This window comes from Octodon degus, unplaced genomic scaffold, assembly GCF_000260255.1.
Source record: "Octodon degus isolate 3935 unplaced genomic scaffold, OctDeg1.0 scaffold00164, whole genome shotgun sequence".
NCBI classification, from domain to species: Eukaryota; Metazoa; Chordata; class Mammalia; order Rodentia; family Octodontidae; genus Octodon; species Octodon degus.
In genome coordinates, this window is record NW_004524740.1 from 4,782,953 (window position 1) to 4,797,415 (window position 14,463).

The window sequence follows — 14,463 nt, forward strand, 5'->3', positions numbered from 1 at the left end:
CGGTCCCTGATGCTTTGCCAAGCTTGTTCTAAGTAGGTGCCTTAGACCACTGAGCCATCTCTCCAGCCCCTTGCACCACTTCTAAGATATTTCAGTAAGGAACCATCTGTTGGCAGTCATTTTCATTAGCGCTTTAACGACAGCTTTCTATATGCAGTAACTTCTTAAAACAATAACAACATAAAATGGCCTTACTGAAGTTCCTTTGAAGATACTATGTTTTTCTTCACCTCTCCTCTTTTTTTGCAGCAATTTTTCTCTGGACTAGTTTTCAAATTTATTAGTTTGTTCTATGCTTTGTGAAATGAAAGCCCATGATGTGAATAATTTCAGCTTTTAAAAATTACTTCTAAAATTTCCACATGACTCATAATTTCTAATTCTTTGTCAGAAATTGAAATTATTTTTTAATTCCCCTATCAAAATTACTTTTGGACCAAAATACATGTCTGCTTTATTTAATGGAACCCCTTTGGATCTGTTTATTTTCTCTCTGCTTTTGATTAAATCAACTTATGTTCTCATATATTAGATTACTTTATTCCTTTTTATTATTACTTGGGCTTAACATTTGAATTTCCAACTTCACTCAAACTTCTTGGGATGCTATAATGTGAAGCTGAAATGATTTTATTACTAGTTTGCTTCTAGTAGCTGGCTGGGCCAGGCCTCCAGAACTTGTAAGGAGACAGCAACGTATCTTGAGATTCAGAATTCATTAGAGCTAAACAGTATCTAGCTCACTGTTTGTTTTAAACTGCGACCCTTCAGCTAAAGATTTATTAGAATCTATCTTTAGCCGGTTTCCCTTCTCTGAGCCTCTTTCTCTATTTTTGCAATAGAGAAAAGAACCCAGAGCCTTGAGGATGCTAAACTAGTGCTCCAACCACTGAGCTATAACACCACTCATTTTAAACTTTTTTTTTTTTGGCAACAATGTCTTGCTGAGTTAACCAGGTTACCTCAAACTTGTAATTCTCCTGCTTCAGCCTCACCAGTAGCCAGGGATTACCAGTATGCATCACTATACCACATTCTGCGGGTTTTCTTCTTAATCTAGATCCTGACCTTAAGATTCTTCTATTCTTTTTCCAATGTATGAGGCCTTCACACATATATTTTAAATTTTTATACATCCTTTTAAGATACAGAAGAGAGTTACTCAGTTTGCCTGGTCCATCATCACTGAAAATGGAATGACTATCAGTAGTTTTCATCCATGCCATAATGTAATGTTGTATTACATAAATCAATTCTGTGATGTTTCTGTCAATCTACTGAGAATAGCTGAAGTGTGTAAAATGAAATGATTTCTTGCTTTAAAACATAAATCAGTGTAAGCAAGCCTAGCTGGGCAATTTATACTGTGTCAAAAAGATTAAAATTTTTAAAAGGGCAGCATTTGTACTTCAGCATTCTCTGAATTCAATTCCCAGTGCCAGGGAATAGGGAAAGAAACGTTAACATTTATTCGCATGCTGTAACTGGTCATATGTATGCAAAACCTGCAAGGCATAAATAATAGAATATATCTCTAAGCTAAATAGAGGAAGTTTATTTCCTTTGTTTTTTTGATACGCACTGAGCTATATTCCCGTCCTCTCCCTGGTATTCTGAGAGGTGTTATTAAATTGCCCAAGATGCTGCCAGTCTCCTGCCCCAGCCTTCCAGACTACTGGAATTATGGGTGTGTACTACTACCCTTGTAATGATTTTTGGAAGAAGGTGCTCTACACATGAGTTAATCCATAACAGAGCCTGCAAATATAGTACAATATTTTGCTTGGATTAGCCCTGCCACCTAGTGGCAGCTAAATGTAAATACTTAGAGAAAAAAATTTGTTACAAGAGTCATTTTTAACCTTTTATGGACCACAATTTTTGGAGAATATGATGATTACCGGTCCTTTTTTTTTTTTTTCCTGGAACCGGGGATTGAACTCAGATCCTTGCATTTGCCAGTCAAGCGCTTATCCTACTGAGCCATCTCCCCGGCCCTTTTTTTGTTTTTGTATGAAAAAGATGTTTACTTGTATAGACTCAAACAACAAGTATAGAGCTTTGGGGAATGACCGAGCCTTCTGAAGCCTATTTGCTAAAAATTCAAATTAACAAAAACCAGCTAGCTTAGCAGCCCAACTACACATGCCTCAGCCAGCGGGCGAAGGCATTTGCTTTCCTTTTCCATTTCTCCCTTTCTGGTGAGATAGTTAGGCAATCACTATTCTTGCTTGAAGTGCTCAACTTTTTAGTTAGATATCTGATCTTTTTTTTTTTTTTTTAAAGACATCTGATCTTTACAAACTACTAGGTTTATATTGTTTTCAAATCAATTTGTAAAATATGAAAAATGTTCATATTACTTTTAATCTCTGGTGTCCAATAAAGAGAATTATGATAAAGAATGAACTGAATTCTTTTTCTTTGTTAAAACTGATTTCTTTTTCACATATTGCATAAGTTACAGTCAAAAATAAAGCTCCATTTCTTACCAGATTAGTTCCCTAACAAGTCAAATGGTCTCCAAATTGAGGAGTTATATGATAATCGGGCAGAAGTGTCTTTTACCATAAAAAAGACACGACAATGTTATGATCACACCTTGCTGAGAGGGTTATATAAAACCTTATAAATGAAAGCTAATGTAATTAGGACTTTTCTAAACACAATTACATTTTCTAGATATAAAAGAAATTGTGATCTATAAAGATAACATTCTACTAACTACTTATCACTAAGAAAACATAGTGAGCCAGGAACATAGCTCAGTGGCATGAGCACTTGTCTGGCAGGCACACAATCCGAGGTTCGATTCCTGGTACAAAAACAAAACAAAACAAAAACCTAAGAAAACATAAATCTAAAAACGCTAACCAAGCCTGGAATGGAGGCTCACATGTGTAACCCCAGCACTTGGAAAGCTGAGGTAGAAATCCAGCCTGGCCTACCTAATGAGTTCAAGGCCAACTTCTACTATAAAGTGAGACCTGTCTTTAAAAAAAGCCATAAAACAAACGAAAAACTAAAGATTATTTGGAATAGTTTTTATTAAGTAGTAACAAATCAAACTTTAAAATATCTAACTCTCCTTGGTTTAAGTTTTTTTTTCTTTTCCATGTTACCAAAGTTGACAAAGACTTTATACTTACTAATGAAAATGTTTGCGATACTACTGGTTCTTGACTAACTTGGCTTTTGGAAGGATGAAATGAAATCATTCATGTAAAAAAAAAACCAATCACAGAACCCAGCACATAGTAAACTTTAAAGGGATGTTAGCTAGTCTATCAGGGTAAAGGAATACCTAATAATAACCCAAAGCTCTCAAGCAAAATGTCACTTATGTGCATATTTTACTCATCTAAGCAAATCATCTGGCTAGAATTTAACACAGAAGGAGGGCTGGGTGTGGAGATGCACACCCCTAATCCTACCACTTGGGAAGTTGGGGCAGCACAAGTTTAAGCCAGTCTGGGCTACACAGTGAGTTCAAAACCAGCCTGAACAACCTAGTGAGAACCTGTCTCAATAACAAAACAGGATGGGGAAGAGAACTCTCCTCACAAAAATGGATACAAAACAGAGATGAAAACAACTGACTTTAATTCATATTAATGTAAGTATGTCAACGCGCTTGGTTTTTTTGTTGTTAGTAGTCAGCCTTTTGCAACCTGATTTTCTTTCTTTTTCTTTTTTTCTATCTTTTTGAGACAGAGTCGTCATATCCAGTTCAGGCTGGCCCTCTTGAGCTCACTTTGTTGCCCAGGCTTGTCTGAAACACACAATGATCCTCCTGCCTCAGCCTCCTGAGTACTGGGTTACAGTACTCAGTGAGCCACCACACCTAGCACAGTAGATCTCAACCAATCCATAAATCAAAGATAGTGATCTTTTTTGTTTTTCTTTCACTTGACTTGTCTGAAAATTGTTCTTTGTAAATCCTTTCTTCTTCATTCTCTTGTGTAGTCAGGAAATCCCAAAATGAAAGCCTGTGTCTAAACGAAAAGACTAAAGAACTAAATGTAATTTGGTCAAATGAAGTGGCTTATTTTGGGTGTTTCTTCCGATACAGGAAAAAGAAAATATCTCAATACATTGCTCCTTAATGCTACATACCAATGTGTGTGTGTTTATATGTGTGTTCCTGGGACAGCCAGATAGCTCTGCGGACTAAAATGCCTGCTTAGGCAGCATGCACGGCGGGACCAGGGTTGGATCCCTGGAATGTCGTGCTGGCCCCACTGAGATGGAGACTGAGACTGGGCATGGCAGCACGTGCCTGTAATTCTAGGGCTTGGGAGGCTGAAAATAGGAGTATCACTAGGAGTCCAATCTGTGCTGTGAGGCCCTGTACTAAATATATTTTAAAAAATACATGTGGGGCTGGAGAGATGGCTCAGTGGTCTAAAGCACCTACTTGGAACAAGCTCGGCAAAGCACAGGGACTGCGGTTCGATCCTCCAGCACCACATGCCAGCCAGCCGCGCCCCCTGGTGGGCTGAGCTGGCCACACACACACAATAAATAAATGTTAAAAAAAAAAATTTTAAAAAATAAAAATAAAAATAAAAAAATAAAAAATATACATGTGTGTTCCTGTGTGCTGTATCAGCCTTTAATCCATTTGATTGGTACAGGCTAAAATAGTGGGTTTATTCTGTAAGATGAGGTCTCACTGTGTTGCCTACGCTAGTCTTGAATTCACAATCATTCCACCTCAACCTATGATTATAGGTAAATGCAAAAAGTGGAGTTATTTGATAAAATTCAATGTTGACTCATGACTAAAAACCAGCATAAATAAATCTCTAAACAAGTCTGAGGCCTTCCTTAATTTCAGGTGGAACATCTACAAAATGCCCTACATCATACCTAAAGGTGATAAGACAGCAGCTTTTAGATGAATACTAAACAAGGCAGGATGCCCTTCCCAAGACTCCTACTTACTATCACACTGGAAACATAGCTAATGCTGTAAGAAATGGAAATATAATGTATACAGATTGGGGAGGAAAATATAAAATAATCCATGCAGAGAATCCTAAAAACACAATCAAAAAGTCTCAGGCCAACGTTGCTAGATACAGGATGAATACAAAAATGTCTTTTCTATACACCAGTAATTAAGGTACATGATCCACTAATAGCACTTTTACAAATTTACCCAAGTGAACTGAAAAACTCATTTCAAAGAAAAACTCACACACCTTTATAGCAACTTTATACAAAACTGACAAACCCTGGAAGTAAACCATAATGTCCTTCAACAGTAAATGAATAAAGAACTAAGGTGGTACATTTATAAAATGGAATATTATTTAGCAATAAAAATAAATGAAGAATCAAGCTATGAATAAGACACAAAGAGCCTTAAATGGTACCACTAGTGGTTTGGAGGTGGGGTGAGGAGTGGAAGAAGTTAGGAATATGGTGGGGTGCAGAATAGTTTTGGGGCAGCAAAGCTATTTTTTATGATGCTGTTATGGTACATACATAACATGCTGCCTTTTTTTCCAGCCACAAAACTATAAATACAAAGGATGAACTTAACTACTGGCTTTAGTTAATGTGCCAACCTATTTCCTACACATTAATTAGGCAGAATTCTATGTTCACAAAACACTTATTTGGTTACTTCACATATACTTAATTTTAAGATATTGGAACTAAAAGAAAATATGAAAGAACAATAAAAGCAATTCAAAACTATTTAATAATGATAAATGTCACTTGATCTATCCTGGACCTCAGGTTCCCTCCTGCCCCTTCAACCATCCCTTTCTAGGGACTGAACCCAGGGCCTCTGCACTGCGCTGCATCCCCAGCCCTTTATCATTTTGTGTCAGGGTCTTACTAAACAATTACATTGCTCAGGCTGAGCTTGAACTTGTCATCTTCTTGTCTCAGCTCCCAGAGTGCTGGAATTCAGGTGTCTGTCACCACCTAGCCAGGATCTCAGTTTTGTGATGGCAGTAATGATACCACAACACTCTTAAAAGCAATGTTAACATATACAAAGAATTTAGATGAAGACTCAAAGTTTTACATAAAGTTTTTATGTTTAATGCAACAGTTTCAGAGGTTCCTTGATTTTATATTCATACTAGCTAATGAGCACACTATAGTATAGAGTATAATGAGAGATGGATAATTTCTTTCAAATAGCTCTGGAATTGTTTCTAAAATTATGAGGGAAGCCACATTAAACTTAAGCTCTGAACAAGAGCAAGAATGCCTACTGATATATGGAAACTTTTCCCCTAAGTCAATTTTGTAATGAACTCTTATTGGTACATTTCTAAATCTTTTACTGGATACCTAGGTCAATGGAGCTGGAATAATAAAGCTTTCATAGAAAGGTACTTCATAAATGTTTCATGTAAGTTACAACAGAAACTTAAAATTTATTTTTCAAATTTGTTTATCCTAAATTCTTATGAAATTTAAAAGTTCATTTGAATTCCTTTTAAAGTTGAGAAAAACCTATCTGTTTCGGTTACCTCCAGCCTGCAGTGTGTGGGGTCAAGCTTAGAACTCAAGGCAGTCAGTCAAGTGCTCTACCTCTAGGCTACCTCCCTAGCCGTGGAATTATGTCACAGATGCTGCCATATTAATCAAATGCTACGAATGAGTCTCAATCTGGTATTTTCTTTTCTTTCTTTTTTTGTACTGGGGATCCAACTCAGGACCTTGTTCTTACTAGGCAGTCACTCATGCCATTGAGCTATCTCTTTAGCCTTCAATCTTGTATTTTCAAAAATATCACAGGACAAGACTAGACAAGAACAGGAAGATCTATAATCTGTTCCTCTTTTCCCTCTCTTTCAACCTTTATTGGGGAATGTATTGTCAGGCTACTAAGAATGTAGTAGTTACTAGAGAAACAATGACATGGATTATGTCTCTAAAATGTATGTCCTTATTTTAGCTAAAATCACCAACCAAACATGAAATAATTCTCAAATTCCAAGTATTTTTTTTCCCTGAGATAAAGTCTCACTATCTTTCCCAGGCTGTCCTTGAACTTGCATTCCATCTATGTCAGCCTCTTGAGTAGCTGAGATGACAGGCACGCATTGCTGTGGCCAGCTTAACATTCCAAGTTTTAAACTTTCATGAACTCAGGGACAAATCACACAGCACAGATTTAACTCCCAAAGTATTCCTCTCATCATTGATCAACACTCTTTGGAACTAAGTAGACAAGCAACCCTTAATACTGAACCATATCTGCTTCAGGAATGAATTTATTTTAATAATATACAGCTTCTAGTTTTTTTAGTAAGAAATTTTATTGAACAATTCATTTCACTGTGACACCCTCTCACAGGTATTTCTCTAGCGAAGATCAAACCATTTGCAAATATAGAATTATTTTCAAATTATGATTTAGGGACAGGAACAGAGTAAAGCAAAGACAGCACGGAGGCCAAAATATTTAATATGCCCCATATTCATCAATTTAAACGGTACCCCAGGACTTGGGGACATAGTTTGGTGGTGGTACCTGTATAGTTCCAGGTTAAAATTCTGAGTACAGGGTAAAAAAACTACTGTACCTTCAGTATTTTTCTTACATTGCTCACCCCACTCCTAGCTCTGATACTGTTTTAACAGAATTCAGACATTATTTAAATGTATCTGTGAATGACAAAGAACACTTACCTTAGCTTTTTCTTACTTTAACTAGAAAAAGAGTATTTTTCAGTTGGTATACTTTCGAACAGAGTTGAAAAAGCATTTAGTTAGCGTGTGTAATACTCCATCAATTATATTCAGTAAAAATAACAAAATAACTACCCAAGTGTATACATAGTAGATGAAGATAAGAGAGGAAGATGTTTGTGTGTTGTTGATTACATTCTGAAATTAATCTGAATTGCTAAAATAATAACTGGCTGAACCAATTTAAATAAACTACCTTATTTTTATTTAGTTAACTTTTTGCTTTCTTTTTCTCTTTTTAAATTTTCAACTTAAGAGGAAACTTAAAATTCTAAATCAAACTTAAACCACTGTTTTGAAGGTAAAAATGTTCAAAAGCATAGTTAAATGTGAACCTTAGAATTTTAACTTCTTATTTTTGTGGTGCTGGGGACCAAATCCAGGGCTTGTACGAGTCCTACCAACGAGCCACATTCTCAGCCCCAATTTTAACTTAAATAAAAGCATCAATAAAAAGACAAAATCTCATTTTTATTCACTAAATTAAAGTTATTCTTACCAGATAAAGCAGAAAGGTATGCAGCCCTGTTCCAAGCCCCACAGAAGACAAAATTCCCAAGCCTATCCAGTAGGCATACAGAAGAAACTGTTTCTCTATACGCTGAACATACTGAAAAACAAGAAGTGAAGTGAAATCTTCATACAGAAAACTAGTATGTATAAACTACCACAAAAACAAAAACAAATCAACTAAAATGGAAATAAAGTATTAAGATCAAACATTTCATCAAACAGGCCTAATTTCATTAGTATAAAATAGCGATGACAAACCATTCATTTAACTAGAATAAAGCTCATTTTCTAAACCCTTGAAGTCCTACTGTTGAGGATACATGAAAGGAGCAAATGACTAATAAGATAATTGTAAGAATAAAAAATATTTGTGAACAGATGTTCTTGATTATCATGCAAAAAAGGGAATAAAATAATTTTTTGTATTTAAGATGCTTTTCAAACAAGAACAAAATGAAGTCGGAAAGAAAACACATTTCTTAAAGGAATTCCAGGCTTATTTATACAGAAATTTTACTTGCTTTGGCAAGTAGCTCACTGAAATTTCTAATTCACACAGATTAGATAAAAGTACATTTAAAATTATAAAAATTCCCTGAGATTAAATTGTTTTAAAATATAAAACAATCACTATAGAAGCGTTTCCTCTTATGTTACCTTTTTTCTTTTTTTTAATGTATTTGGTACAGGGTCTACAGGGTCTCACTATGTAGAACAGACTCCCAGTGATTCTCCTGTTTTCAGCCTGCCAAGTGCTGGGATTACAGCTGTGTGCTACCACACCCAGTCTCAATCACACTACCACGCCCAGTCTCAAATGAAGTCTCAGCATGCCCCGGGGATGGGGCCAGCAAGGCATCTTAGAATATTTTGGAATTTTAATGAAAGGTGTTATCAAAATGTCTTATTTACATATCAGTAAGTAATGTGCTGCAGATTACAGGCACATGAATTTGTTTTTCCCACAAATAAAAGCTAATACTCAACTTGGGTTGAGGCCTGTCATTTGGATGGATCACAAAAGCATACTGTAGAAAGTACAAAAGATCTTTGTAGAGACAAAAGGAGTCCTGCTGCTCTGACTCAACAGAGTCAAAGTTATATTCAAATCTGCAGGCAGAAAAGGATCGTGGATACCAAATATGGACACTGCTGAGAAGCCATAAGACAGTATGTGAACATTTTTAGTGTATAGCCTTAGAACTGCTAAATCACTTACCTGTTGATGTGCTCCTTCAACATAATACGTAGTTACAAGCACAGCAAGCAGCAGTAAAAAAGATACCACAATGCTTTGACGATGCCACAATCTTAAAAAACAACAAAAAACAAAACTCAATCATCTCAGCTGGGGAGATAGCTCAGTGGTATAAGTGCCTGCTTGGCAAGCACAACGTAATGTAATTAGATACCCAGTACCCACCCCGCCAAAAAAAAACCCGCCTCAACCATCTCACTTTCAGGATCATTCTCAAGAATAATGTGCTGGCTCAGTGGATAAGTGCTTCTCTGGCAAGCGCAAAGGCCTGAGTTCAATCCCCGGTTCCGCAAAAAAAAGAATAATGTGCTGATATAGCCTTGGGGGTACTGAAAGGAAAGTCTGCGAGCACAGAAACAATTTCTTCTCATAAATCTCATCACAGTCTTTCACTCATCCAAAGTCTGGTCTCATCTGCACTCCAATTTCTTTTCTCTCTCTTTTTTTTTTTTTTTGGCAGAACTGGGGATTGAACTCAGACCCTTGTGCTTGCCAGGCAAGCACTTATTCTACTGAGCCATTTCCCCGGCCCCTCCAATTTCTAAATGGAGAAGCAGTGCAGAGTGACAGAACACTGACATTCAGGTCAGGGAACTTAAGACTAAGACTCTTAGTGTTACATTTTTAACAAGACAATAAATCACTGGGATCTTGGGCTATGCTCTTAAAATCATAATCAACATCCATTTGTTTAACATATATATATATATATATATATATATATATATAGCTGCTATAGATATTAAGTGACTTGAAAAATGTTACAAATACTTTATAAACTCTAAGCACAATAAAATGCAATTCACAGTATAGATAACTTAGGCAAACAAGAAATTGAGATACATAAAAATGTTACTCGCTGCCTTGATAGCTGAAACAGGGCATACAAGTACTAAGTTTAAAGAGCGAACATGTATCTGTGGCAAAGTCCTTTCTCATTGGTTCAAGTTATTCTTAAAGTGCCACACAGCCTGAATCTTGTCCTGCTACAGAATCAGTGTACAAAATGTACACAGGCCTGCTATTTCTTGAAGGTAAAACCAGGAGAAAAAAATCCATCCTATTCTCAGTGCTATTCCTTGCAAGACTGAACATGAACTAGTGGTCAACCATAGCCATCCAGCAGAAACAACATGTTTTTATATCTATTTTTCTTCAAATTCAATTCTGTATATTTCTCTTCAAACTATAGAGAGGAAAATAATTATGCTCCTATGATAATATTATAAATTTAAACAATTCATTTTGATGGAACAGATTGCAGGAACCAGGAGAGGATGGAAGACTTCTACAATTAGAAAATGAGGTTTATATAAAAAGTAACAGAAGATTCTTTACTTTGAGGTCCATTCCTTTAAGATTACAAGGATTTCCAGAGAAAAATACTGCAAGGTAATGAGTGGCTGTCTCCACAAGACAATGTTCTGTCTTTCTTCCCGATCTTTCCTCTTCTTTTCATTTATTGAAGAGGGGTCTGAAGAAACAATAGTACAGAAGTTAAAACAGAATGCTTAACATTTAGACTCACACTTCTGGATTACTTTAAAAAGACACCCAACTTCCTGGCAGGCACTTAGGCTCCTGAACTATAGCCCCAGCCCCCTGCCCTATGTTCTGAAACACTGCCTATAAAACAGTTCAAGTACTAACCTGAGATCACTCCTTCTTTAGAGGAGGGAACATTTCAAACCCAATTTTATTATTATAGGTGGCCCACTACAGATGTACCTGAAATCTGGAACAGAAAGCTACAGATCATGGGAGGTTCCCATAACTTATGCCTCAAGTGGTGGCAACTTTTCAGGGAATTCTTTTAAGCAGTCCATGATAGGGATGAATGAAATGTGCCCACATCCCAGGTAACAATAGCTGGTCATAAAATCTTAAATAACCACCTGTCCAGATTCAGCAATGCCTAGTGACTCAAAAAAGGAGCTTAATTATCACAGTTGCCACTTTTTTTTTTTTTTTTTTTTTGGTGCTGTGGATTGAACAGTTTCTCACACATGCTCCCCTTGACCTGACAGATACATAAACCTTTTGAAGAGGATGTCCTAAATAATTAGTACTGAAAATAATCAGCAGCTGAATCTGGGAAACTATTGTAGGTTTTGAGAAACAACAAATGTGGGCTAGGTGTTTCTATTTCAATTTTAATGTTAGTTTTGCAATTATTTTACTATCAGAACACATGCTTCTACTCTTGTATTTGACTACCGTAAGTCTAAATTGATCAACTTTCAAAAAATAAATAAATAAATAGATCAACTTTCTATGATGGAAAAAAAAAAAAAAAACCCAAAAAACTCTGGGCTGGTGAGATAGCTCAGCAGACTAAAGTGCCCACTTAGGCCGAGCACAGTGACCAGGGTTTGATCCCTGGCCAGCCGTGCAGGCCTTGGGGGTTAGGGAATGGGATGGGGGGATGGGACTGAGAGGCCGATTAAGACTGGGTATGGTGGCACACGACTGTAATCCCAGCGCTTGGGGGACTGATAACAGGGGGATCACTATGAGTCCAATCTACATAGTGAGACCCTGTAAACCCTGTCCTAAATAGAGAAAAAAAAACCTACAAAAAATAAAAGTGGGGATAGCATTTTCAGGACCATTGTTAAGGACCGAATTAACATATGTAAAGTCCTTAGAAGAGCTGGAAAGTAAATAACCAATTAAGATTTGCTATTATTGTCACTTACCTGTGAAATTTCCATTGTGTTGTTCCTTGCTCATTGCTACACGTCTCTGGTCACAACTTTTTCCATTCTCTGCCATTTCATTGATCAGTAATTCTTGAGGAGCTAACACAGCAAAATAAAAACCCACAGCATATTTTATTCTCTTGTTTTGCAGCTGACAGTCAAACAGCATAAAAGTAACACAGAAGTGATACCCCACATGCTATTTGGACATGTTTACACTTGCCATTTTACTTCTCATAACCAAGTTTTGGAACAACTTGTACAGAAATCCTAGTAGAACTAAGAAGCTTCTAATTTTAAATCTTTCCTTAATAGTTATTTCAGTGGTTTTTCCACATTAAAACCAAGTCATTTTGTTCACAAAGTATCAATAACCAGTGCCTTCAAATATTGATAACCTACTGTTGTAACATCCTTCTCATTCATAACTTGGGTTTTGCTCTATTCAGAGTTTATCTTGCTCTCATTTTTATCATCTTATCTTGTAATCTTTCTTTTAACAAAATTTAGGAAAAATGGAATACAATATAAAAACTGTTATAAGTGTTAATACATATGTCCAACGTCAGAGGTCAGTTTTATTTAGGAAATAATTTCTCTTTCAGAACTTTTTTTGGGAGGGTGGTTTCTTTTTCTAGGCAAGATTTCAGTAAGCAGTTCAGACTGGCCTTGAACTCACTTTGTTGCCCAGGATGGCCTCAAATTCATAACAATTCTCCTGCTTTAGCCTACTAAGCACTGGGATTACACACCCAGTTCAAATTTCTTTTTGAAAAATTAAATTTTTTTGGTATTGGGGATTGAACGCCGGAACTGTGGTTGTGAGGTAAGTGCTCTACCACTGAGTCACATGTCCAGGTCTTTTAAAATTTTGTGATTTTTAAAAGGGCCTTGCTACCTTTCCCAGCTAACCCTGAACTTGAGACTGTCCTGACTCAGCCTCCCAAGTAGCTGGGATTACAGGGATGGGATATCTCACCTAGCTATAGGAAACAATTCTAATCAAATGATATGGACATGAAAGATAAAAAATTTAAATATTAATGGTATATCAAATGTATTCTATTTATAACATGCTTGCATCACAGATATCTTTACTTTATCTTTCTTTTTTTAAATGTATTTAGTATAGGGTCTAAAGGGTTTTTTTTTTTTGTGGAACCGGGGATTGAACTCAGGCCCTTGCGCTTGCCAGGGAAGCGCATATTCCACTGAGCCATCTCCCCGGCGATATCTTTACTTTAAAACATAGTAACGTATTGTAGTATAGAAAATAACCAATGGTCTCTGATTCTGTCATCATTCAGGTGTTAATTTCTGTGCTTCAAATGACATGGTCAAGAAAATGCAAATAACCATAGACTGGAAGAAGATATTTTCAGATCATGCAAATTCTAAGAAGCTTGCATTTTCAGAGAGGTGTGGTACAAGCCTGTAATCCCAGCACTTGGGAAGCAGAGGTTCAAAACCAGCCTGAGCACGTGAGATCCTGTCTCAGAAGAGTATTCACAAGAGAAGGTGGTACAGTGTCCTACCCATTGCTTTCATGATCTCAGTAGCCCCCAGGCTTACGTATTCTCATAACCAAGTACTCAATTTTTCTATTTTATTATTGATCCAGTAATAGTTATGAATTCAGAGTCAGATTAATGAAAGTGAGGGTTATATTATTAATAAAGAAATTCAAGAAATCACTTTTTTTTTAACCCCCTGTACTGGGAGATTGAACCCAAGGCCTTTTTTTTATCCCCCATGGCCGGCTCAGCCCTGCCCTGAGGGTGGGGCTGGCACAGCATGTGGTGTCAGGCGCCTTAGACCACTGAGCTACCTTGCCAGCCCTTCGTTTTACTTATATTTTTCATTTTTGAGGCAAGGTGTCATTAAATTTTTGCCCAGGCTAGGCTTGGACATACAATCCTTCTGTCTCAGCCTCCTAGAGTGCAGGTATTTTAAGTGTGCACCACCATGCCTGGTTAAGAAATCACTTAAGATTCTTCTTCCTTTGCTTACTTTACACCCCACCCCTCATGAGGAGATCAAACCCAGACCTCTATACATGCAAAGTAAGCATTCTACCAGAGTGACATCCCTGAACTTTTAAGCTATAATAGTAAATTAAGACTGTATGTGCAGGGGCTGGGGAGACTGCTCCGTGGAATAAGTGCTTGCCTAGTGCCTGGCAAGCACAAGGTCCTGGGGTCGATCCCTGTTACGGGGGTGGGGGTGGGACAAAACTGCATGTGCAGGAATTTATGCTAGGCTTAT

General features: G+C 36.9%; 1 protein-coding gene across 1 annotated transcript in view; it reads right to left on the bottom strand.

The window, feature by feature from the left end:
* The window catches only part of Vmp1 (vacuole membrane protein 1), a 121,181-nt gene that overhangs the window by 87,506 nt on the left and 19,212 nt on the right, over positions 1–14,463 (bottom strand). Inside the window, exons 2-5 of the mRNA XM_004643034.2 lie at positions 12,196–12,297; positions 10,835–10,970; positions 9,458–9,548; positions 8,225–8,335 (exon numbers count right to left, since the gene is read on the bottom strand). Coding sequence (XP_004643091.1) covers positions 8,225–8,335; positions 9,458–9,548; positions 10,835–10,970; positions 12,196–12,271 — 414 coding nt within the window. The 5' untranslated portion in view covers positions 12,272–12,297. The remainder of the gene's footprint in view (positions 1–8,224; positions 8,336–9,457; positions 9,549–10,834; positions 10,971–12,195; positions 12,298–14,463) is intronic.